This window comes from Neofelis nebulosa, chromosome 9 (assembly GCF_028018385.1).
Source record: "Neofelis nebulosa isolate mNeoNeb1 chromosome 9, mNeoNeb1.pri, whole genome shotgun sequence".
Classification (NCBI taxonomy): domain Eukaryota; kingdom Metazoa; phylum Chordata; class Mammalia; order Carnivora; family Felidae; genus Neofelis; species Neofelis nebulosa.
In genome coordinates this window covers 111,692,284-111,719,319 of record NC_080790.1, presented here as the reverse complement: position 1 = coordinate 111,719,319, position 27,036 = coordinate 111,692,284, and the positions used below count along the sequence as shown (strand labels likewise).

Below are 27,036 nucleotides of genomic sequence, written 5' to 3'. Positions count from 1 at the left end.
AAGTACTATTCTTGTCTATATGTAGTTCGAAATGCCAACCCTGGACTGAGAATCAGAAGACCTGGTCCAGATTTTCGAAAAACACTGTGAGGGGCGCCTGGGTGGCTCGGGGTTAAGCGTCTAACTCTTGGGTTCAGCTCAGCTCTGTGCTGACAGCACAGAGAATGCTTGTGATTCTCTCTCCCTCTCTCTGACCCTCCCCCACTCGATCTCTCTCTCAAAATAAATAAAATAAAAACTTTTAAAAAAAGGAAAGAAAAGAAACAAAAAAAGACCTAGTCCACCCTCCAGAGCTACCTGAACTTGCAGTTGTAACCTCAGTCAAGTTTTCACTTATGGGATTCAGGACAAGAAGCTCAATTAAGACAATGCATGCTGAAGAGCTTTTTAAATTTATTTTTATTTATTTATGGTTTTATTTATATTCAAGTTAGTTAGCATATGGTGCAACAATGATTTCAGGAGTAGATTCCTTGATGCCCCTTACCCGTTTAGACCATCCCCCCTCCCACATGAAGAGCTTTTTAAATGCCTTTGGGGAATGGGAACAGATAAATTTCAAGCTCATCATAGTCTCAAGGAGAGAGAGACTCACCAAGACCCTAATGACACCGAAGCTTCAGAACCCCTCACCTGCCCAAGCCCCCTTCCAAGGCCCGAGAAGAGCCCTACATGTTTTGTGTTCTCTTTCCTTAAGAGAGCCCTAAGTGGTACAAACTCGAAGCCCCACTTGACCTGAGCTCCAAAGTGGCAAAAAGCTTAACAGATAGCTAGAGGAGATTCCTGTTTAAATTCTCTGCTCCTATTTAATTTTTCTGCCTCAGAAAATCACCTAATTCAAACTACATTTCCCTCTGAAACTAAGAGTGCACTCTCAAAAGAGTGTGACTAATAGGGCTCCAGAAATCCCTGGCTGTGCCCTTTATGTGGAAACCTCAGGACACACTGAATCTTGCAGGAAAACTCAATACAATTTAAAATTATTTTTCTAACGAGGCCCTTTGCTAAGAAGGTGCAAACTAATTTTGGCAAACATCCTTGATAAATATTATAACTGGCTCAACTATGACAGAGCACAACCACCTCTGTGTTGCCTCTACAACTTGCTTCTGAAACACTATGCAATCTTGCCCCAAGGCTAGTGGCACTGTGACGCACCCGCTGCCCTCAACAAGGGTTCCTAACACCGGTCTTCTGCACCAAGATCTAGATAGGCAGAAGTGCAACCAGGGGCTGTAGTACAGGCATGACAGCAAATGCTATTACTTACTACCCCCAGCATTTTGTGGAACACCAAAACTCCTTGTGCTTTGTCTCCTCCGTGAACGGAGAAGCAGAAGCTGAGCCAGTAATCTGAGAACAGAGAGAGGAATTTGCCACTGGACAAAATATTTTCAAGGAGAAAAAATTATCCAGAAAGGGGATTTGCATAGTAGAGGTTGAGAAATTTGTGGAGTAAGTCACAACTCTTCCTCTACAAAATGACTGTATCAACCAGAGAAAGAATAGGACTAAGAAAATGTTATTTTGGGGAAACCAAAAAGGAGAATGGAATGAATCCCCAAGAAATCCATGCAAAACCAACAAGGTTCTTGAGAATCTTGGGTCAGCAGAAAATACTGCCAGCTTGGACTGAAAGGGACAGAGAGAGTGTAAATCAAAAGAGATTACTGGATTCTCAAAATTCTACTGGCAAGAAGCAGGCTGATAAAACTCAGCTACAAAGTGCCACCTTTATGAAAAAGGAAGGATGACCAAGGTGTAGCCACAAGCCCAGAGGGGAACACTAAGGGTTTAGTTGAAACCAAGAGCCCAGGTGGCAGAGATCAGAGCTATGGAGGACTATTCTCAGGCCTTGAAACCTAATCCAGACTCTGGAGTTTGCCCAGCTGCATTTCAAAGCTACCTTGGGCTGATGACTCCTTTTTATTTTCTATTTCCCCCATTTTTGAAGCTGAATGTCTGTAACTGTTATCCTATACCAGTGCCACCTTGGGTGTTGGGAAGGCAGAGGCAGATAACTGGTCTGTTTAGTTCGACAGGGCCACAGCTGGAGAGGACTTGTGTTCAGTTGTACTTACTGGATTACATGCCAGAGCTTATCTACACCTGATTTACATGATCTTGATGAGGAGATTTTGGATTTGTGAGCTGGTGAGATTTAGGACTTTGAACTATTACCATAATGAAATGAGGCCCTTGGGAAGGGGTGATTGTATTTTGCACGTGGGAGGGATGAATGGGGGGCCAGAGGGTAGACTGTGGCTCCCGTGACCTTCATCTCCTGATGTTATGCCTGTGTTCATGTAACATTATATGGCAAAAGAGAAATTATCTGAGTGGGCTTCTAATCACAACAAGCTCTTTAAAAGCAGTTTTCTCTGGCTGGTATAGAAAGGGAGGGGCGCCTGGGTGGCGCAGTCGGTTAAGCGTCCGACTTCAGCCAGGTCACGATCTCGCGGTCCGTGAGTTCGAGCCCCGCGTCGGGCTCTGGGCTGATGGCTCGGAGCCTGGAGCCTGTTTCCGATTCTGTGTCTCCCTCTCTCTCTGCCCCTCCCCCGTTCATGCTCTGTCTCTCTCTGTCCCAAAAATAAATAAAAACGTTGAAAAAAAAAAAATTTAAAAAAAGAAAGGGAATTTATACAGAACAGAAGCATAAGAGAGATTCAACAACACAAGGGAGGTTCTCATTGCTGAGATGGGGGAGGGCTGTCACAGGGTGGAGACCTCTGCAAGAAGGAGCTAAGCATGGTCCTGGCTGTCAGCTGGCAAAAAGACAGGGACCTTAGTCCTACAGTCTGAAGGAACTGAATTCCATTGATAATCTAGATGAGCGTGGGAGCACATTCTTCTCCAGAGTCTCCAGACAAGAGTCTAGTCTAGCTGATGCCTTAACTTCGGCCTTATGAGACCCTCAACATGAATCCTTCTGACCTACTGAACTGTGAGATCATAAACATGTATTGTTTTGAGCTACTAAATTTGTGGTGATTTGTTATACAGCAATAGAAAATGAATCCAGACTTTGGTCCACAGATTCCATTTCTGAACATGCTACTGCTCTAGCCCATTCTGAGAACAATCCTCAGGAGGCAACAAGAGGACCAGATTGTGGTTCTGGGCCCATACCTTCAGAGCACAAGTTTCCTATCTGCAAAATGGGGGGATAAAAGGAGAAAGGTTGTAGGAAAATACTTCTATGGCAACAAGTCTTTTCAAATATCTGATGTATTATTTCTCACAACACCCATGCCAATACCTGAAGAAGAGGAACCCAGACACAGTCAGGAAGAGAACAGTAACGGCTGGCTCACCTTCCTCAGGCCAGGAGTGTGGGTTGCTGGAATAAAGATATGCTCCTTCTCCTCCTGTTAGAAAAGTGCCCAGGAAACAGGCATCCCCCTTTAAAAACAAGCAATCACAAAAAGTAAATGATTTATAGCATAAACATTCACAGAATCAAAAGTTTTGCCCATTTGTCTATCTACAAAGCTGCTTAGTAGCCTCAGATATACCCAATTTCTTCCACACCTCTGGCACTGCCTGGCTCTTTGTCATGTTACTGGCATTCTTGACCTGTGCCGAAGAAAAGAATGTGAGGTCCTCTCTGAGTCCAGGCACCAATGCCTGCTATGCTTGTTCATGCTCCAGTGGATTTCTAGCCACTAGAAGCAGTTCTCCTTGGCCCAAAGCCTTGACCTCTCAGTTCTATATGTCTAGGTCAACCTGAGATCTGCTTGTAATAGTACAGGGAGATTAAAAAAAAACACACCAGAGGCACCTGGATAGGTTGGTCAACTGGGCGTCCAACTCCTGATTTTGGCTCAGGTCATGATCTTGTGGTTCGTGAGATAGGGCCACGCTGGGCACTGCACTGACAGTGCAGAACCTACTTGGGATTCTCTCTCTCCCTCTGCTCCTCCCCTCACTCGCACTTCCTCTCTCTCTCAAAATAAATAAATATTAAAAAAAAACCCACAACACACCAAAAGGCCTAAATGGCAGAACAAATCCCCTCTAACTGTGCATCCCATTAAATGGTTATTTAAAAAAATTTTTTTAAGGTTTATTTTTATTTATTTTTGAGACAGACAGAGCATGAGTGGGGGAGGGGCAAAGAGAGAGGGAGTCACAGAAGCTGAAGCAGATTCCAGGCTTTGAGCTGTCCGTACAGAGTCGGACAAGGGGCTTGAACCCATGGACCACGAGATCATGACCTGAGCTGAAGTCAAATGCTCAACTGACTGAGCCACCCAGGCGCCAGCCCCCCCTACTTTTTTTTTTTTAATTTTTAATGTTTGTTTATTTTTGAGAGACACACAGTGTGAGCAGGGGAGGGGCAGTGAGAGAGAGAAATGGTTATTTCTAGAGCTTTGCCAGGAGGGGAAGAATGCAAGCAGGGATTGAGACAGAGAGGAACATATCCTTCAGATCAGCTCTACAATGAAATATTCCAAATTATCTTCATAAATTGTTTACATTTCATTTTGATACAATGTTAACATTAAGAATAAAAAGGCTGCTTACCTTAACTGCTTGCTGGGTTTTCTCAGACAATTTTACTTCATTATCTTCTACCTGTATCCAAGAGGAGTGCAAATTTTCAGTTTCCTACTTCAAGGGTAAAATTCTGCTAGGTTTCCCCCATGTTCAAATATTTCCAGGAGACAGGGCAGCCCCTCGACCAAATCCCATGCTCTCAGGCCCTGATGGCTGGCAGAGTTGGCTGGCTGCCAGTCATCAAGTCTTAGAGCCCAAAGCCATGGTGGGTTCTCTCACTGGGACCTGAGGTCCAGCTAAATGAGCCTACAATATGTGGAAATGATGTTTTTGTCTCCAATTATATTTCAGGGAAAAACAACTATTTGTAAGGATGAAGGGAAGAGAACATATTAAAATATTTTGAGTGCATTCTCCTTTAAATGTGTTCATCTCTGAGGCTGATTCTTCCCTTTCCATGTCAGAATTGTAGGAACAATATAAACAGAGTCTAAAATAGGTACTTAGACCATTACTTCACTCATTACTGTCATACTTTCTGTGTCCCACGGCACCACAGTTTCAGACCAAGTCCCACTGGTGCAGATGGGACCCTTCCACATGTAGAGAAATCATTGCTGTAAAAACTCAGCAGCAACCATTCTGACCAGAGAAAGGAGCCACGTGATCTATTCCGCACTATCTGTGTGACTTTAGACAGGCTGGTCAATTTTTAGCCTCGGTGTCCTCATATGGAACATGAAGGTGTTAATGTCTTTCTTTCAATAATTTAACAGGGACCGAAATCATTTAGTTCCTTTCGTTTGGTACTTTCCCAAGATTAGGAGAGAGTTAAAGAAACTAGGTTTGTTTGCATAAACACAAAGAGCTCAGATAAAAACTTCCATTCCTGAACAACAGCTAGTTTAGGATCTGACACCCCACCAGGGACCTAATGAAGAGGCTCTTCTTCAGATGTTCTCCCCAATTTCTCCACATTTAAGTCCACTTCCATTGGATGAATAACACTAACCAGCCAGGAGCAGAATCTGGGTATGGCGGCTGTCAGGACTATGGAGCTGGTTTCTGTGGTAACAGTGCCATCTGCAGGAAGACCACAGACATGCTAGTTACTGCGCACTACCTGGCCCACCTTGTAGGCCCAACAGCTAACACCCCCTCCCCTTCTCAGGAGCGAGGGATCCTCTTATTAGTATACAAAATCTTATGCCCTCAGAAATTGAAAACCTCCTCATCTGGGGACAGGGAGACTAAGAGGGGAGGAATAAAGTTTTCCCTGTGATGTTAACTCTATTACTTTTCTTACAACAAATAGAATTACACATTTAAATGAAGAGTCCTGGGAATCAGTCCTTTTTATCTACACTTTTAATTTTTATCAAGGTAGTGCAAAGGTTAAAAAAAAGGATCTAATTATTATTTAAAATTGCTTCTTCCTAACTACCAATAAGGCTGTATATGTGAAAATAATGTTATATATTAATGTTAATAACACATTATGTATAATTAGATCACAATATACAATAATGTATAATTATTATATATGATTTATATATACATATGTACTATGAAATTATATATATCTTATTTTGCCAAAACAAACAAAAAAAACTCAAGTTTTGCTTTCTAAAGACCTCTTATAAACACTTACCCTTTTCTTTAACCAAGATCTGAGATGTCAAAAAGGATTCTGAGAAGACCACAGACCCTAAGCACCCCCTTCCTCCCAGCAAGTCAGGAATGTCATAGACAGTCATACAAGCCTATATCAAATGAGAAAACAGAGTTAGGCCAGTTGTCAGTCTTAAACTTTCAGGGAGAGACCTTTAAGAAACAGACCACAAAATGCTGCTTTAAGGCACATTTCAAAAGAATACTCAAGAGTTTCTAAGGAAAACGAAAGTTATCCTGAACTACATCTCAGAACTGGGAGAGAACCTCAGCATTACCCAGGCATCTCTGCAACTGCCGCTGCATCAGAGACACACTTGGGCTAGAGGAGCATTTTTCTTTTAAAGTTTATTTATTTTAAGAGAAAGTGTGAGCAGGAAGGGCAGAGAGAGAGGGAGACAGAGAATCCCAAGGACGCCCTGCACTGAGAAAGCAGAGCCCAACGTGGGGCTTGAACTCACAAACTATGAGATCATGACCTGAGCTGAAATCAAGAGTTGGATGCTTAACTGAATAAGCCATCCTGGAGCTCTGGACCAGTGGAGTATTTTTATGTTTCTTCTATAAAGTCCCTCGAATTGTCTATCTTCCCTAAAAGAAACATAACAGCCTTCCTTCTTAATTGTGATGAGGCCCTGGCTTCTCAGAGTTGAGGGCGTTTCTTCCAGGGTTTTTTTTGTACCCTCGCGTACTCTTCACATCCTGGCACATCAATACGCTCACCAACTCCTTTTTTGGTTTGGGCTCAAGTTCTGGACAAGCCTGGAAAGGTAGTCAATCATTTAGTACACAAGTCTTCATGGATATTTCTGGGTATATACTGACACCTGCAAATGCTTCTTTCACTACCAAGAAAATTAAAAGAAAACTATATGTTTTTATGGCAAGATAAAATAGAGCATTCAGCAGGCTGGAAAAAAATTGGAGCAACAGAGTTCTTGAATATCTGGTAAGTAAGTCCTAATTTATATTAAAACTAATGAAAATGGAACAATTCGGGGGGCGGGGCGGGGGGGAGGGAGGAATCTAGCAGAAGAAATGCAGAAAATAGTATGAGCCAGAGCCAGGGTCTAGAAAGATTGAAAATCTGGTGAGGGACATGATGAGTGGCACAAGGAGCCCTCTCAGGTACCGTCTCCTCCTGGTCTGACGTTGCTGAATGAATGCCCAGGTGCAGAGCTCCTGAAGCAGAGCCCACCTTCACACATCTTTGTCCTTGCCTGGGACCCCTGCACCACCCTCAGCACAGAGACAAAAGAGACCTGGGGCTCTTGAAGAAATTGCTAGATCCCCAAACACAAAAAAGCAGCAGAAGAGTTGAGGAAAAAAACAGAGTTAAAGCCAAAGTTGTTAATTTCTCATGTCATCATAAAAAAGAATGTACAAAAGTGACAGGTAGGCTTTTATAGTTTAGTTAACTTTTCTTTTTTAAAATAAATTTTTGTTTAAAATAATTTTATTTTTTAAAAAGAGACAGACAGAGAGAGAAACAGAGCAAGAGAAGGGGAAGGGCAGAGAGAGAGGGAGACACAGAATCTGAAGCCAGCTCCAGGCTCTGAGCTATCAGCACAGAGCCCAACACGGGGCTTGAACTCATGGAACGTGAGATCGTGACCTGAGCTGAAGTTGGATGCTCAACCCACTGAGCCACCCAGGTGCCCCTCTTTTTTTTTTTTTTTTTTTTAAGATTTATTTTTAAGTAATCTTTACACTCAACACTGGGCTCATACCCACAACCCTGAGATCAAGAGTCACACACTTCACTAAGCCAGCCAGGTGCCCCTGTTTTAGTTAGCTTTCTGAGTAGGTCTGACAACTGAGGTTTTTTATCTTAATCTGCTCCAAAGAATTTTAAACATCTAACGATACAAAACCTTCCTGGGCTATGTGGTCTCTCTTAAGTGGCAATGAGAATACCACTTTGGTTCCTAGATCAATCAGGAAGACAATCCTGTGGGTTATACCCAATACCTTACTTTCATATTTGGCTTCTGATATTGAGGAAGGGGAGAGAGAAAATTAAAAGGCAGAACCTCATCTCAGCCTGGAAGGGAGGACAGGATTTGGACTGAAAACAACAACTTCTCTCTTCTTTCTTATTTCATTAGCGGCTGCTGAATGCATACTTAACACAATAATATGATTCCACTGGACTCCCGACTACCTTCTATTGTGCAAAGCACCTTCCAAAGCACTGCACGACAGTCTAAGTAGAGAAGTCAGGGCTTAACGTCTGGCAAGGAGATAAAGTACTATCACTTAATATCAGAAAGCATTTCCTAGCACCTTGATTATGTCAATTAATAAAATCTAAACAAACATCAATACGAAATGGTGACAGATAGAGGGAACAGATACATTATAAAAAGAGAAATTACAACCTTAAAGTTACCCCTCTTGTACTACTTTTTTTTAATTTAATTTAATTTTTTAATTTTTGAAAGACAGAGACAGAGCAGAAGTGGGGGAGGGGCAGAGAGAAGGAGACACAGAATCTGAAGCAGGCTCCAGGCTCTGAGCTGTCAGCGCAGAGCCCGGTGCAGGGCTCAAACCCATAAATCGTGAGATCATGACCTGAGCCAAAGTCAGATGCTTAACCAACTGAGCCACCCAGGCGCCCCATGTACTACTTTCTTTAGATAACACTACTGTTTTCCACTGGTGATGGTGGTGGGCATGCATCTGCACAGAATCATCCACACCTGTGCACCAAGTTCCTGGTGACTAAAAGCTCACTGGAATTAAGGCTTGGGCAGTAGCCGTAGAACAGACTCAAGGCATAATCTGTGCCCATATCTATTTCAACCAGACTCTTGGCTGGATGGGCCACTATCCTCTCACGCGTTGCTTGCCGATCATCTACAGATCAGGATGCACTGGGATAAACGGAGGACTTGGCTTGTGACCAGGAGCAACTAATCGAGAAACTGCTCCCCTAGGCCATGCCAGTCAGCTCACCTGGGGACCTATATTTCTACATCTGTAAACCACCCAAATGGCCCATCAGTGTGCTCCCAGCACATGGGTCCAAAAGTTGTGCTCTGACCACCCTCTTCACTGGTGGCTTAGGCCCCATTTTGTTGTTGTTGTTGTTATCTATTTGTTTTTATTTATTTTCACAGACCCCTGTTAATAAGGGCATCAGCACAGGCTGTGGAACACAGAGAAGCCACTGAAAACTCAGCCTGTATTGAGGCAGGCTTGTCCTCTGCTCACATTTCCATATGAGGTCAGAGCAATCACAGTCACTTAGAGGAAGCCTTCCTAACCTTAGAAAGAAGTGTCTGTCCTAGCCTCCAGCTAAGACTCTGGACCCTGGGAGCCTAGGCATGGGGGTATGATGTGGTGGGCCTGGCACAGCTGCCTGGGCACCCTCAGAAAGCACAGGCTCCCCACTCCCTCTGCAGCTGAAATGCTCCTGCGAATAGACCAGTTTCCTCAGGTAAGGGATGGACTGCCCAAGAATCCCACATCCTCCTATCTCACCCCTTGCAGATGTCCCTCTAGAGGCCATTCTCTGCCAGCTGACTTAAAACAGCTCTGCTTACCGTCTTCACAAAATATAAGCTATCTTCACTGTCCAGAGGCACAATCCTAGAGGAGGAAAGAGATATGTATTACATTTACAATGTTCTCTTTTCTCAACTTGGCAGCAACCCACAGACCTAGATTTCTTTCAGGGCTATTCAAGGCACTGGGTTGCATGTAAGTAGAATTAGTACATAGGCTGCTGGAGGGAATCAGGTCCACCTCCTACCCCATGCCCAATGCTTCAGTGGGAAGCACTCAGGGCAGAAAGTCTCAGATGAATGTAGCCAGCCCCAAGTCCAGCCCTGGCATAATGCTGTTGCCAGGTGTGGAACTCTATGAAGACCACCCACATCAGCAGTTACAAGACAGCCTCTCTCTTCTTCTTTGTTCCTAAAACTTGCCCCAAATGAGTATGCACCACAAACATACACTTACCTTCCGTGATTATTCACAGCATGTATATGAAAAGTCATCTTGGAGCTGTAGACCCAAAACAAAAGAAGTCAGTCTGCTCCTGGTGACCACAGCGTTGGTGCCCTCCCCAGACACCTACAGCTGCAATGCACCTGTGCTGGGCCCTCATGGCACCCTTCCCAAGTGTGGGGCCAGCGTCTGACTCGTCATAGCTCTTCCTCTGTGCAGATTCTCAGGGCTGCCTTGACTCTTGGACAGAGCACAAGAGAACCATGTGACAGAACTACGGTCTATTGCAGACTGGGAAGACCCTCTAGTGGCCCACGGCCTCCTGCCCCATAGCTATGACAGCTGTGACATATTGTCCTAATCCTGCTCTTCTTTACTACCTTTGGGTCAAGCTGCCATCTCTGCTCAGAGCCCAAGCAGAGGCCAAATCCTGTGTTCCTCTTGGGAGATGGTTTGCTAATCTGATGTAGTGTGAGGGTACTCAGTAAAGTGATCTTGTGGAGAGAAGGGAGTGGGGCTCCAGATGGAGGGCTGGCCATGGGAGACGCTTCTCCTATTGCCCGGTATTCGTTCCTTGCCAATCCTTCCTCCAGCTGGGAGGTATACCCGGGGCTAAAAGGCCTTGGGGTTGAAAGGTAGCCTGTCCTGGAGAGGCTGAGTGGCCTATGCAAGGCCCTGAGGAAAGGAGAAAATGAATAGGCCAGCTGTGTTGATGGTGACACAGAAGAGTCCCATGCAACAGCAGCTAACGTTTACATGCCTAGTCTTTCAGCACAGTGGGAACATGAGGAAACAGATGTTCAGAGAGCTCCTTGTCTTGCCCAAAGTCACAGAGCTGGAAAGCAAAGGTGCTTTCTCAAACTCAGGTCTCCCAGGAACAGACAATCCAGGCCAGTGCAAGGCCTTAAGGGAATGAACTTCCTCTGTCCCCTTCCTCTCAGGGCCTGAGCTACAAGATCCAGAAGACCCACAGGAAAGGAACCTTAAGCCTTGCACCAAAGAGATCTGGCTCTTCCCTCCACTCCTGGAGTTACAGCGATAGAACTCTTGTTAGATCAATTGACTGACTTATTGTTCTCAATACTCCTTCTCACTACCCAGGGCTATAGATATAAGAAAATGTGGGGTACAGAGATGAGGCACCACAGGGCACGTCCCAAAGAGTTCTTAAAGAAATTCCCCAATGTTGGGGTCTTCGATCTCCTTTGCAAAAAAAGTGCACCTAGTGGTCCTCATATGGTACAGAGGGTTAGGCGGAGTGGGTTCATGAAAGTTTTGCTATGGACACAGACCACACAGAGAGCCTCTGTGATGTGCCAGGAGATGTGTGATGCTTAGACTGCCAGCAAGCCCAATTCCCACAGCATCTAGCCCCTGAGGCAGGGCCAGGCTCAGGGTGTCAATGACCTGAGAGGGCAAGGAGGCCCAGAGCCAGGCTCTTCTAAGCAGTGACTGCCTTCTCGTGCCCAGGGACCTCGACCCAACAAGCTTCACCTCTCATGTCCCCAGCTTCACCTTTCTAACTTGTGAACCTGGGTCCTTCAGGTCTCCGACACCTCTGGTATTGATCTGCCTCCCCTTCAGTCATCAGGAATGTGTCTGACTCTTTCTCATACAGTTCCTCCATCTTAGGCTCCTTGGCCTCTCAAAGTCCTGATCTTGAGTTTCTCCTTCACACATCCCCTTATTTTACTAGAACGTTTCTCAAAGAGAAGGTGGAATATCAAATACAAGGGAGAAGAGGGTCTTTATAAAATGAACATTAAAAATAATTCCTTATATAAAATAGCAGTCATTGCTTACCGTAGGCCTGCCTTAAACTGTGTCAAATCAAAGGAATCTAACCCGGATCCCAGGGTCTGCTCAGCTACCTCCTTGGCCTGTAAAACCAATGACAAAACAGAGACAATGAGCTTTCACAGCAGGAAAGAGTACACATCACTGATGGGAAGTACCCTTCTAACATTTGGCCAGGAGAACACTGTGCCCCTCCCCTCTACATGACTGCTTTGTATACATCAATAGATCAAAGTGGAAACATTGTGTTAAGGGAAACAGGTGCCTGCTTTCTTTGGGCTGGGTTCACAGGAAACACTTCATTCAGGCAGGTGGGCACTGGAACTTGATCTATTGGGAACTGTAACCAGCTGAGATGATGCCATTGTGAGGTCTGGAAAAGTGTTTTCTCCCCCCCTCTCCCCTGGCCTTGAGGGAGAGACTACTGCCCTTGGAGTTTCTGTCAGATGCTAAGAATATTCAAATACCTAGATTCACAAAAGATCAGTTAAAAAAACAAAGGTATGAGAACTGATAGTGCATAAACTTTCAGCTAAAGGGTTGAGAAATCCCAAGTTGTGCCAGGGATTCAAGTTCAGTGAGGAGGGGAGATAGCAGGGAGCTGGTGACTACGGCTACAGTGTCTCTGGTATCTACATCATACACAACCTTTCCAATGTCAAATGGCTTCCTTCAGGAAAGGTCCTATTGGCATTGGGAGGCATCAAGCCGACTCTTCTCATCTCCTTACTGGGTCAGATATAGGAATCCAACTCAGCAGGGCAGGTTAACCGCAAAACAGCAAGGAAGAGAACGGTCAGAGAACGAGAACACATGTGCTTGTCTAGGAAAGGCAAGTAAGATTTTCTAATCTTTAGGTTTTTTTTTTTTTTAACACTAAATTATAGGAAATCACACTATATAGTTCAAAACAAACTTGGGGAGCCTGGGTGGCTCAGTCAGTTAAGCGTCTGGCTCTTGATTTCATCTCAAGTCATGATCCCAGGGTTGTGGGATCGAGCCCTGCATCTGGCTCTGCACTGAGCATGGAGCCTGCTTGAGAGTCAGTCTCTCTCTCTGTCCCTCTCCCCCACTTGCATGCTCTCTCCCTAACATTAAAGAATCAAACTTACCTAACTTTATATTTTTCTTTATTTTTAACTTTTAAAAGGATTTTTTAAAAGCTATTAATTAAAACACTATGCTACAGAATGATTTTCTTTAACACAAAGATCTACAAAGATCTACAAAGAAGTGCTGATTAGTGGTCCTTCGTAGGACAAACGACACTTCGGTCACAGGCAACAGAAGCCCAGTGCTCTCCAGGCATCTCTGTGTCTGGTGCCAGCTCCACCGAGGCCCGAGCTCACACAAACCTGAGTAGTACCAGGTATCCAAAGCCAAAACAGATGGATAGGAAGTTTTACATTGAAATAACTACTAAAGAAAGAGAAACATGGTATTTAAATTACCTTTGTTAGACTGGAAGTTTTAGCATAACATGCAATGCCAGCCAAAACAGCCTCAATAACAGCAGCATACACCTGGGACAAGAGCCTACTTTAGAACAAAAAAATATGGGTTAACTACAGCATCATAAGGTTTCAATAAACGCTGCATGCACATAAATGACATTCCCTAAGGAACTGAATGAGAAAAGTGCAAAAACAGAACTCATTGATTTCTAAACCTTTTAAAGCCATGTGCCCCATACCTGAGATACACTTTGCTCTTACGAAACCATGACAGAAAAGTCAACTCTTCTTAATTCTGCTCAGAAGACCAACCTTCCCTGTTTGTGATCCCACAGAAGAGAACTCTATGGGTTCCCTAGCGCCTTCAGTGTCATGGTACAGACTTTGCTTTTCCAGGACCAAGCACACCACACCTTCATGTCATCTTCTCTCAGGCCTGCTGTGGGCTGGCTGTTACTGGAATCTCAGGGTAGGAGACCTCAGGGGCAAGAGAGATTACTAGAGAAGATGAGCTCCACTTAAATTCAAATTCCGAGCTGCAGACCACTTTACAAGTAGCTTACCTGCTCTAGAGAATAGAGAATGTTTCTGAGGGGAAACATTCTCTTCCTAAAGCCTCCCTGCTCCCTGCCCGCCAATCTTGGTTCTTTCTCTTGGACTCCTCACTTCCCAAAGTGATTATAAAGTTTTTTTTTCCCAAAGTGATTATAAGAAGGTTTCTTCCTTTGCCAGACTGAGACTGCTATGAAGGTCCCTAGAAAATCCGACACTGGTTCTTCTTAAGCAAAAATTTTCAATCTCCGTATTTTGGGCCAGATAATTCTTTGTCATGTGGTCAGTCCTGTGCACTACAGGATGTTTAGTAGCACCCCTGGTCTCTATCCATTAGATGCCAGCAGTACCCCAGTTGGGAAAACAAAAATGTCTCCAGCACTGTCAACCATCTCTGGGAGTCGGGGGTAGGACTGGGGGGAGAGGAGCAGTAAAATTGCCCTTGGCTGAGAATCACGCTTTAGGGGAGGGAGATCCAGGATCTTATCAGGATAATTACAGACAGAAGGGGTTCATTCACAAGGCCCTGAAATGCAAAGGAGGTGCCTGGCAAGAAAGTGATAAAGCCTTGCCTCAGACTACTACAGAAAAGTCTATTTTTATGCCTGAGAATCTCTTAACAGGTAAAGGAAGGTGACAGGAATTGGAAAGCAGGAAGGAACACAGAAATGATCTGATCTAACTCCTCTGACAGAAGAAGCAAGTAGGGCCTCTGAAGGTGGAATAAGTTGTCCATGGAACAGAAAACGAATGGCAGACTTGAATTCAGGTCTGATGCCAGCCTGGTGCTTTTCTACTGTGCCATGTCATACTGCCAACTTCTTTAATTTCCTCTTTGGCTCCTGCACCACACCTCTACATTATAGGTAAAGGATTTGAGTTGGGTAGAAGAAAAAAAAAAAGAAAGAAAAAGTATACATAACAAAATGATAGCTCCAAGAATCAGCATATCCTGAAGACTGTTGGCCAGGCCATGAGAGAGGGATCCATCCTGGTATGAAGTAGGCCTGGCAGGGACACTGACAATGAGCTTGGCCACTTCCAGGTAAAACCACAATCCTCCACACTTAAACACCAACACCAAAGACATATATAGGTCTTCCTCCTTTCCCCACCCAGCTTGATTCAGACATCATTCAGTACCAACACTGTTCAGGTCTCCCCACTCTTGGCCTTCTCCTATACAGACCCTCAGATAAGAGCTGAATGCAAAGGTACCTGGTTATGGACTCAAAATGGCCTGAATGGGAGGCCCGAGATTCATGACAAGGGAAGAGTCTGCTCCATGCCTAGATGGCACTGCTGTTGCCTTCCCTAGGACTCCACAAGGCCCAAGTTCTACCAGCTCTGTGATTCAGTAAGTCTCCTGATATGGGCCCATGCACCCCTCAATACCAGTCCCTGAAACAGGGCACCAATGTATTTGGTTTAGGAAAAACGCCAAAGATCCAGAATGAAGATCCAGTGGCTAAGCACAGGTGGCATAAAAGTATCAGCAGATACAAAGCAAGATTATATATACCCATCAACGTATGAGAACGCAGTTGACTTGCTGCTAAAGTGCAGAAAATCCACACATTTAAAAACTGCACAGGGGCTCCCGGGTGGCTCGGTCTGTTGGGCATCTGACTTCGGCTCAGGTCATGATCTCAAGATTTGTGAGTTTGAGCCCCGTGTCAGGCTCTGTGGTGACAGCTCAGAGCCTGGAGCCTGCTTCAGTTTATGTGTCTCCCTCTCTCTGCCCCTCTCCTGCTCGTTCTCTCTCTCTCTCTCTCTCTCTCTCTCTCCCCCCCCCCCACCCCCTCTTAAAGAATAAACAAACATAAAATTTTTTTTTTAAACTGCACACACATTGGGGTGCCTGAGTGGCTGAGTCAGTTGAGTGTCTTCTTGATTTTGGTTCAGGTCATGATCTCATGGTTTGTGAGTTTGAGCCCCGCATCGGGCTTTGTGCTGATATTGTGGAATCTGCTTGGGATTCTCTTCCTCTCCCTCTCTTTCTGCCCCTCCCCCTGATCTTACTCTCTCTTAAAAACAAAACAAAAAATAAAATAAAAAATAAAAAACTTCACACACATTAATTACCACTATACAAAACCTAAATGTAGAATTTTTAAACACCCAGAAAGATACACAGTAAGATATTAAAGGGTAGTGCCAAAGAGGAGGAATTATAGCCGATCTTATTTTTCTTACTTTCTTTTCAGTTTCCCAAATTTTCTGTAGTCTGACTATATTCCTCACGTTATATTTTTTCCAATACACTTTAGTGTTTCCTACCCCAGAGGGGTAGGGGTAATTCTGGGAACTACTATAGCCTGAGGATCATATATTTATAAAAAGATCCTTAGATGATTCTCTGTGGCCTGTCACTATTGGCCTTTGGGAAGCACTTGTCTAGACCATAGTAGTTTATGTTGGAATATTTAACTAGGTAATAACAGAACTCTATTATGTATTTCTAAAGGAAAATTCCTTTTTGGAATTCAGTAGTTCCAGCATTGTTATGGATTGAATTGTTTCCTTCTAAAATTCATATTGAAGCTCTAACCCTCAATGTGATTGTATTTGGAGATAGGACCTTTAAGAAGGTCATTAAAGTTAAATGAGATCATAAGAGTAGAGCACTAATCCAGTAGGACTGGTATCCTTATAAGAAGAGGAAGAGACATCAAAGACTTCTGTTTCTCTACTAGAGCACAGAGGACAGGCCAGGTAAAGACACAGCAAAAAGTGGTGGTCTGCAACTCAAGGAGAATGGCCTCACCAGAGACCAACAATGCTGGACCTAGAACTTGGGCATTTAGCCTCCAGAACTGTGAGAAAATACATTTCTGCTGTTTAAGCGACCCAATCTCTGATATTTTGTTATGGTAGCCCAAGAAGACTAACACAAACATTAATGAGTTAGTTTATTTCTTATTTTTGGTTTCCTGTTATATGTGGGGGGAGAGAAGTTAACACTAGGACCTTTCTAAAGTTGCACAGCCTAAGTTCAGATCCTAGCTCTGATCCCTAAGCCTGAGAGTCAACTCCAGAGGAAACACTGCTCAGACCAGATGGGGTTTCACAGATTCTCCCAATGCATTTTAGGATGTTTTATTTGTGGGAAAGCCTCTGATAAAAAATGTACTATGTAGAAGACATAGAAGAGTCAGGCCATTGAAATGCATGGGTGTGCAGAGAGGAAGTCTCTGAGTTCTGGAGAGGGGAGCACATATCAAAGACAGCAGGACTCCATGCTGAGGGACAGGGGCTGGGAACTAAAGCTCTGCTCACTACTTCACTCTGCTCACTCCCACCCATTGCTGATCTCAAAGTGGGACAGCCACTTCTTCAGAGTAACTCAACTCTGAGAAAGAAAAAATAAGACAGAGGGACACTTGGGTGGCTCAGTTGGTTGGGCGTCCGACTCTTGATTTTGGCTCGGGTCATGATCTCACGGTTTGTGAGTTCAAGCCCCGCATCGGGGCTCTGCACTGGCAGTGTGGAGCTTGCTTGGGATTCTGTTTCCCTTTCCCTCTGCCCCTCCTCCACTTACTCTGTATCTCTCTCTCTCAAAAATAAATAAAAATTAAAAAAAAAAGAAAAAAGAAGATAGAAATGAAGACTTACATTTGTTCAGTTTTCTTGGGCAGCTTACTCTCATCACCTGTGAAAAGAGAACCATGAATTAAGTGTGACAAGATCACAAGACATGCAAACATTTCACAAGGAGACTACAATTTCGTAATTTGAAGATGTCAAGAATTACATTTTTTTTCTTTTGGGTTAAATACAGTACAAGCACACACAAGAGAGAAACCCAGCTTCGCCCGGTAGCCTCCTAGTCCTTCACTCCTGACGCTGATTTTGTCACCACTAAACAGGAATGTTTTTGCCTTTGTTTTTAATTTTTTTAATTAAGAGGTATAATTAAGTAGGCTCAGTTCTGACTCTTTTATTGTCTCCTTAATTAGCTGACCCTTAATTATCATGCTTCTTTCAGAATCTTCTGGCTTATATGGCAACACCCAGGTAAAAACCTGGTTTCTGCTATACCCTCTGTGGAACAGTGCTGAGATCCTCATTCATTCTAGAGGTTCTTCTCTATACCTCTTTGGATGTCTGCAACTTCTAGTTACCCTAGCAAGGAGAGCAGCTCTAGTGGGCCTAACTTTTCTGGATGGCCCTGCAGCATGGAACACTTGTTCCTGTGAATGTTCCCAGTCCACAGGTAGCCTTCTACCATGGTCCTTCCTCACAGAACAGCAGGCATCTGGCTGAGTCATCCAAAGTCCCACTGTAGCCCACACCTCCTACCCCTACTAGGACTTACTCATCTTTGCCTTCCCTCTGACACTGAGCACATGGTCTCACATATGGTTAAACTATATACATCCTGAGCTGATAATTGTTCCTCCTGAAATACATTCTTTGAGACATGTGTTAGGCACATCAACTCTCCTTCTGGAATCAGAGAGGGAGTTGGAGGCTGACAAAGTGGGTATCTTAAGCTCCTGAGGAAAGCAGTAAACTGTGAGTCCACTTTTATCTAGTTCATGGGAGAAAGTATTCATTAGATAAGTTGATGAGATGGTAACTTACAAGAACTTACCCAAGTAAGGAACGTGGGTAGCTCCAAAAAAGTATGTTCTTGAACAGGCAAGGGGCCCCTTCGGTGAGACACACTGTACTACCTGGATGTCAGAAAAAAGTAAGAGTAAAAAAGGAGCAGGGACTTAGGTGTGTACTGTTAGAGAAATGAAAAGTGCATAGTTAATGGAAATCAATTTTATTTCACCAACAGCTGATTTATTATTTTTTAAAGGCACAGAGGAAAAGGTCACGTTTAGCTGTTGTTTTTCCAATGGTATTTTGTGTGTGTGTGTGTTTAACCTTGGCTACATTGTGAGGTTGCTGTCGGGTCAGCCCATGATGCTAATGAATTCACATCTTAGAAGGAAAAGAGGAAATATGCTCGGATTTTGACTTCCATTAATAGTCTAGAACTTTCACAGTGAGGACCTTGGCCAACATGACAGGCAGATGTGTGGGGGAGCTATAAATTCAAAGAGGGTGCTCCCCAGGTCCCCATCTTCATTTGTATTTCATCTCTATACACAGGCCTTGGAGAAAAGAAAATAAGTTTCCTAGATTTAAAAACTCTTATTCTTCTTTGTTTAGTTCATTTATACAAAAGCAGATAAAGATGTCCTTTTCTCTTGTGAAAATCCAGCATCTCATCAGGGTTCCCAGGATATCAGGTATAAAACAACAACAAAATAATGCTACTATAGGAGCTAAAGGAAAAGAAATTAGCACAATATATTAAAAAAAATAGCAAAATGTGACACAAATATTCCTTCTACTCCAACGTATAAGGAAGTCACAAGAGAATGCATGGCATTTTTTCTGTAATATTGTGAACACCGTGAATCCAAAGATTTGTACTAAGGACTTGTTATGACTACTCTGTAATTCACCATCATGAACATGATCAATATTGCCATGATCCTAAATAAAAATGCATGTACATATTTCTAATTGTTGGTTAATGGACATATTTCCTCAATAAAACATGTTCCCTGGACTCCAAATTTCTCCTAACTCAAGTTTTTTTTAAAGATGCCATGTGTTTCAAACCAGCTTCCTGAGATTATATCATAAATTTGTATAAGTAAATTTCACATCTAATTTACTGATACATTAAAAGAAATCAGTACAAGAGAATTTACATATATAATGTACAACTACTCAGATAATCTGGATTTGCATGTTTTACCTGTCACTGATTAATCTGTAAATTATTCATAAATGGCACAGAAGTGGAAAGGGTAAGTATGTTACACTGAAAAAGAGATGAATGAAGATGAAAGGTCATAATCGCAGACCCCCCACCTCCATCCCAGGATCAAATCTCATATAAGTTCCTTGACCTCATTAAGTTTCTGAGTTTATAAAATAAAGATCCCCAATTATTATAAAAAGTTCTACAAAGAACTTGGAAAATTAAAAAAAACTTAACAGATTGTTTTGAAGAGCAGTTGTAGGTGTACAGAAAGAATTAAACCCACAAGTGTGTGTGGCCCTCCCTACATTCTGCAGGAGTCTTCCTCTCTCACTCTAGTCCATATTCAGCCTCCAGGAGTTCATCAAAATTGTTATTTACATGTGGCTTCTGCTCCAGGTAAGCAGACATTGGCTGTGACTCTCTCGACTCACCCCTCTATGTTTTGGAGTGTATTTGCCTTGAGACTTCAGTTCTTTGATGAGCCCAAGAAAAGTTGTTGGTTTTAGGTTTTTTAGCTTTTTTCTTGTAAGGGTGGGAGAGATGATTCCTAAGCTCTTTATGTGTTAGCACCGAAAGCGGAAGTCTACCCTGGATCTTACTGAAATCTTGCACTTTAGTAGCCCTTCTTTGACACTGCTTCTGTGGGTGAATAGGGGAGCACATTGCTTTGTTACCGCCTGGTAGGAGCGTTAAGTCCAGGTTCTCCACACAGACTCTACTGACACCCAGAGTGTGTGTGTGTGTGTGTGTGTGTGTGTGTGTGTGTGTGTGTGTGTATGCGCACGCTCGAGAGCGCGTGCTCCTTGTTACTGCTGGGCAGAATAGGAGTTTAGGTTCCCCAGTATGCCTCTAGTGACACCACCCTGGCTTGGGAGAGTCACAGACACTATGCGTAAGTGATGGCCTTGTTATAGCTGAGTGGTGGTGGAAGTCCTGACTCTCCACTGGCCTCCAATGATACCACCCCAAGGAAGAACACCTCGTTACTGTTGGATAGTGGTGTACATCCAAGGCTCCCCTGTCTCCACTGATACTGCAGGGGGAGGGAGGGTTCACTGGTGCCCAGTGGGGATGAAAGTCATGGCCCCCTACTGGGCCTTCTCTAATACTGACAGGGGTGGGGGTAAGGTAATGGTGCCCTGTTACAGCCCGGCAAGGGTGGATATCTAGGCTCTTCACTCAGCTCTTGTTGGCAGGGGTAGATGGAAATATTTTCTGAGGGGTTTGGCAGGAATAGAATAGCTGTTATCTAAAAATTTTCTTTTTTTTTTTTAAATTTTTTGAATGTTTATTTTATTATTTTTTGAGAGAGAGAGAGAGCGCGCGCGTGCGAGCGAGTGCGCGCATGAGCGGGGGAGGGGCAGAGAGACGGAGACACAGAATCTGAAGCAGGCTCCAGGCTCCAAGCTGTCAGCACAGAGCTTGACACGGGGCTCAAATCCACAAACCACGAGATCATGACCTGAGCCGAAGTAAGACGCTTAACTGACTGAGCCACCCAGGCACCCTGAAAGTTTTCTGTCTTGTTAGGCTGTCCCCTTCCTAGTCCTTCCACCAGAGAAAAGAGGCTTTACTTAGGGCTTTCTAGGTCTGTGCCTATTGGCATTTCTGGGTTGTCAGCTTTCCAATATCCAGTCTGGGATATATAGGCAAAAAGGAAGCCCAGAAAACTCACTGCCATTTTGTACCTTTGGTCCTAAGGTCCTCAGCCAGCCTACTTCTTCTACCCTCCTATGTTTCTTTTATATATAGTGTCCAGGGTTTTCAGTTGTACTTAGCAGAAGGAATAGGAAGAAGTAGGTCTACTCCATCTTCCCAGAGGCAGAAATCAGCTAGTCTCCTTAAGTTTTAATTTAACATGTAGAGTCAACAAATAAGATTACACAAAGAAGCCTATGCCATTTGGCATTTTCTGTATATTCCAAGGGTGCTCTGGGGGGTTGAAATGAGGCCTGAGCCCTCCCATTACAGGGCAGTAAGATCCTGACAGCATATCTATTCCAGCAGCCCTATGTTCCTGACTGGCTTGGAGGCAGATCTGAGGTTTCAGTCCAGAGAGACTAGGTCTCATGTTCTCCAGTCAAAACTAAACAATAGTACCTACCTCCCCAGCTTTCCTGATTGTCAGGAACATTCTGAAAATAATCAAAATTCCATGGACTTTTACAATCACTAGAGTCTCACATTTCAGTCTAATGTTTCCTTTAAAAGAACATAGTAGACAATTTACCACCAAATGCAAAAGTCTTCTCCCTGGCACCCTCAGTACAAGAACAGTGACCCTCAAGGTTTATGTCCTGAAATGTAACAGTTAAGACAAAACAAACTTAGGCTTGGATGACTCTATTTCCAAGTTAATTTAAAATTCTTATTCTATTGACAATACTACTATGACAACTTAAAGAGTCTGGTTTGTGGAAGTATTTTTTTAACCTTTTTCCTTCAAATATTTAAAAATTAACTATGATGTTTTCAAATTATACCTAGTACTTCTATAAATACAGTCAGTTTGCAATCACTTCACTCCAAAAACAACTTCAAGTTCAAGGTTAAATCAATACACTAACCAGAAAGGTTACCCTTAACTTCCCCTCTTTCCTATTTAATAATAAAACCAATTAAACACCAGGTAGTCAAGCCACTCACCATGTGTTTGGCAAAGCTCCCACTGGGACCAGTGCTGCGTACCAGGTGCCCTTCAGAAGGGAAGTTAAAGTTGCCAGCGTTCAGGTTTTCTCGTGTGGAGTGATTACCAAAGAGAACGAATGGCTGCCTATTAGGGCTAGAGTGGCAAACCAGAAATGTGATTAGAAAAGAGATTCCTGGCCAGGACAATTTCCCAGTGAGTGGGTTCTTGGGGTTTTCAGAGTGGTGTCCTGCGGTCTGAGCAAAGTGGTCAATACAGCCCCCCTAACACTCCCTACTGGGTGGGAATGGATGCCAGATGTCTCTGACTCCTCCTACTGACCCATAGAGATCATTTAGGGACATAACTAAATCCAAGCCAGGTTTATATTTTCAGCTTGTCCTACTTCTTAAGGAGAAAGTTTTGTAAGTCTGCTGTCCATGGTGCAGAGATGGAGCAAGAATCCAGTTTCACACAATAGCATTTTAGTGGAAACAAATTTTAAAGGATGATAGCAGTTGTGATAGACTGTAGGCAGACAACAGAGGCATTAACTATTTGGAGTAGCCTTTAGGATGGGAAGAGGAGAGTAGGGCTACGAATGTCCTCACTACCACATCCACCTGACTTGCATGTGTCCCCTTCTTCTGTCTCCTCTCTTGGTTAGACTTGTCTTTTTGTGGTTTTTTTGTTGTTGTTGTTGCTGTTACTTCCTTTTTTCTCAGCCCACTTCAACTGATCCCCTCAGTCATTTCACTCAAATTACTCTTGCAAAAGTCACCAAATGACTTTCACGTAGCAAACAGCCAATCCACTAGGCAGCCTTCAGCCTGCCCCTCCTTGGTCTCTCAGAAGCACCGGACACCCTTTCCCTGCAAAAGCTGTTGCTTCTCAGTCTCCTTCATCAGCCATTCTCCTCTTCTATCTGCCTCAGAATATTCCTAGGGTTTTACTTTCAGCTATCTGCCTCTCCTCTCCTCTTTCATGATCTACCCCACTATACCTGTTCCCCTGGAATCATTATCCATCCAGGGACTGAGCCAGACCTGAGAGGCCCCCTTAGACCTCCTTAACTTCTTCTGCCCCTAACCCTCTAAATCCAATCAATCAACTCACTAGTTGTCCATTTCCCTCAATCCACATGGTTACAAGCCTCGTCGATGCTGCCATCATTTCCTCCCTAGATAACTAGAATGCTTCTGCACAGCTACCCTGCTTCCACTCTCGCTCTCCTACAGTCTCTTCTCCACAATGCAGAGAGCACAACCTTTTACACATGCAAAGAGTGTAATGTCTTTATGTTATTTTCAGGAGGACTGAAATCTTTCACATGGTGAAAGATGATCTACATTCAACTTCTTTGGCTCCATGAAAGGCCACTCTCCTCCAACTCCTATGTCCCACCAAACTCATCCTCTTTTATGTTTCTTATGCTCTCATCTCAGGGTGCTTTTCTCCCCCCTTTTTTTTTTTTTTTTTTTTTAAAGATTTTACTTTAAAGTAATCTCTACACCTCAGGTGTGGCTTGAATCCACAACCCCAAGATGAAGAGTCACACGCTCCACTGACAGCCAACCCAGGAGCCCCTCCCTTAATTACCTTTGCTCATCATTCAGATTTCCTCCCAGAGGAGTCCATGCTCCCAGCTATGGTCTTCACAGTACCAAGTTCTTTTTTCCTTTATGGCACCAGAGTTTGTAATTATATTTTTTTGTGAGGTTGCTTGATTAAGGTCTTATTTCTCCACCACACTATATACTCACTCCATGAGGGCAAAGACCATGACTAGTTTATTTTTGAATTTTAATTTTTTAAAAATGTAATCTCTATGCCCAACTTGGGGCTCAAAATCATGACCACGCTCTACCAACTGAGCCAGCTGGGCATCCCCGTGGCTGGTTTACTTTTTAACCATGTTTCTCTTGTTTAATATGTCATATGTTCTCAACAACAGTCAGTGACTAAAGGGTATTTTTATTTTCTGTTATTATTTTTTTAATGTGTATTTATTTTTGAGGTGGGGGAGGGGCAGAGAGAGAGAGAGGGAGACACAGAATCCGAAGCAGGCTCCAGGCTCTGAGCTGTCAGCACAGAGCCTGACCTGGGGCTCAAACTCACGAACCATGAGATCATTACCTAAGCCGAACTGTGGGACACTTAACTGACTGAGCCACCCAGGCACCCCAAGGGTATTTTTAAAAAATAGTTTCTGCTGTGTATTGAATGTATCCCCACAAAATTCATAGGTTAAAATCCTAACCCCCAAAGCGATGGTATTAGGAGGTATAGCCTTGGGGAGGTGATTAAGCCTTAAGGGCAGATCCCACATGAATGGTATTATAAAAAAGGCTCTTATAAAAGAGGTCTGAGAGATCCCTTGCCCTTTCTGCCATGTGAGTTTATAGTGAAATGAGGAAGCAGGCCTTCATCAGACACTGGATCTCACAGTGCCATGATCTTGGACTTCCTAGCCTCCAAACTGTGGGAAATAAATGTTTTTTGTTTATAAGCCACCCAGTTTATGGAATTTTTGTCATGGTAGCTAAAACAGATTAAGACAGTTTCCTTTATCCCTGATCCTTTCCTTAAATTGCCCTTAGTGTGTGTCACGTGGAAAAGTGTTTACATTTCTTTGTATTATTCTTAAAAATACCTCCTTAAGCTTCAGGCAAACAGGGGCTCTTAAAAGTAAACATAACTGATTTTTGTTCTGAAGCTTAATTCAAGTTAAGTGACTCTTCAACCAGTGTAATCTGTCTCATTTCACATTGGATTGTAATTAGGAAATAAAAGAGAGGAAAAATCTACTTTGATCTACTTTGATCCCATCCCAGGCTGGGCCCTCCGGATTACCATGACAAACAGAGGTGCTAAAGGAAAAACCACAAGAAAACAAAATGCAGCAACCCTGATACTCTCTTGTCTTCCTGGGGCTGGACCTTTATTGCCAGAGCCCTTTTACTCTCCACAAATGAGGATCCCTGCCCAGCCCATGGACATCCTACTTCCTAGCTTTCCTGGGGCAGGGATGGAATATAAAATTCCTTTCTTAAGATTTCAGCAAGCTACAATGTTTTAAAAACTAGTTTGCTATAAATCTATATTAATATATATATACATACACACACATACATACATATACACACATATACACAAAAGCAGTGAAATGGACAATTTTTCAGAGTACGCATTTCTTAACCTATGATGACTAAAGTCAATCTATATTTTCCTGACTCTACCTTCTGGACTTAGATGCTCCCTCACATCCACTTCCCTTGTTAAACCCCATTTCTCTAACATCATTCACCTTTCTTCCCCAAGAAACCTACCTGTTTTCAGTTATATGGCTGGAGATCATTCCATGACTGAAGTAACTTCTGAATGGCTAAAAAAGAAGCCAACACTGTATTATATCACAATTTTATAAAACAATCACAAATCTCTCATATATATATATATGTGCGTAGGTATAGAGTGTGTATGTGTGTATTGGAAAGAGAGAGAGAGAGAGAGAGAGAGAGAGAGAGAGAGAGAGAGAGAGATGTGTTTATAGGTTATTATAAGAACATGGAAGGACATATGTGGTAGAAAGCAACATGAATTTGGGGGACAAGTAACTAACAAACAGCAACAGAAATAGACAAATGGCTGCAAGAGAAAAAGAAAGGTAAAGAAAAATTCTTGTCAAATTTTATGATTTAATTATTGAAACAAAATTGGACCAACCATTATCTATGGTCCAAGATACTAATCATGTAGGAATTTTCCCTTCTATTAAAAATTTGTTTTTCTACATTTCTTTTTTTTAATGTTTATTTTTGAGAAAGAGAAAGTGAGCAAGCGCACGCTGGGGCAGAGAGAGGAGGACAGAGGATCCAAAGCAGACTCTGTGCCGACAGCAGAGAGCCCAACATGGGCTTGAACCCACAAACCATGAGATCATCACCTGAGCTGGTCAGACACTGAACCCACTAAGCCACCCAGGCACCCCTGTTTTTCTACATTACTAATAAGGGAATATACATTAATTCTACATACTAATTTAAAATCAGCATTAAGAAAGAATACACAGAACTTAGAAATACACAGAAAGAAGTTTCCCAGAAAAGCACAGAAGTATTTCTCAGCATTGGTATGTAAAGTGCTAGGCTAAACACTAACCAAAAATTGATATGCAGGGGCTATGTCAAAAGGGTCAAAATTTCAAAATGCAATTTTAATCCTCTTAAAAAACATCTATTGTTTACCTCTTGGTCTGATTATGTAAGTAATATATGCTTATTTTAAAATATAACAATCTAAGAACTGTTAACTTTCTGGTAAATTTTCTTCCTATCTTTTTTCTATGGTACATCCATAGCATATGGCTGTACCAAAGTTTATTAAATAGCCCTCTATTCTTAGAAATCTGTTTCTTATATCATAATACTACAATAAGCAACTCTTCATAAGTTTTATTTGCAGCTTTGTTTTCTTAAAGCAGATATGGAAATGAAATTATATGGTAAAAAGGCAAAACTATATTGCCAAATTGTTTTTCAAAAAAGTTTTATCAATATACACTTCCACTTACCATACATGAGTGTGCCTATCTCAGGGTAAACTCGTAAGCACTGTCGATTAAATGTCCATTTAAAAATATATTTTCCAAGTTGATAAATGAAAAATGGTACCTCACTGCAGCTGTATTATACATTCCTTTGATTTCT

The 27,036-nt window shown here is 42.9% G+C and overlaps 1 protein-coding gene across 2 annotated transcripts in view; it reads right to left on the bottom strand.

Moving 5' to 3' along the window:
• The window catches only part of DNAAF9 (dynein axonemal assembly factor 9), a 132,602-nt gene that overhangs the window by 58,574 nt on the left and 46,992 nt on the right, over positions 1-27,036 (bottom strand). The window contains exons 9-20 of one of the 2 annotated variants that reach the window (XM_058685045.1): positions 25,657-25,712; positions 22,348-22,483; positions 18,526-18,607; positions 17,544-17,580; positions 13,374-13,458; positions 11,929-12,005; positions 10,138-10,182; positions 9,720-9,765; positions 6,152-6,263; positions 5,513-5,583; positions 4,528-4,578; positions 3,315-3,402 (exon numbers count right to left, since the gene is read on the bottom strand). In XM_058685045.1, coding sequence (XP_058541028.1) covers positions 3,315-3,402; positions 4,528-4,578; positions 5,513-5,583; positions 6,152-6,263; positions 9,720-9,765; positions 10,138-10,182; positions 11,929-12,005; positions 13,374-13,458; positions 17,544-17,580; positions 18,526-18,607; positions 22,348-22,483; positions 25,657-25,712 — 886 coding nt within the window. Of the gene's footprint in view, positions 1-3,314; positions 3,403-4,527; positions 4,579-5,512; positions 5,584-6,151; positions 6,264-9,719; positions 9,766-10,137; positions 10,183-11,928; positions 12,006-13,373; positions 13,462-17,543; positions 17,581-18,525; positions 18,608-22,347; positions 22,484-25,656; positions 25,713-27,036 lie in introns of both variants that reach the window. The other variant, XM_058685046.1, reaches the window with a different exon arrangement.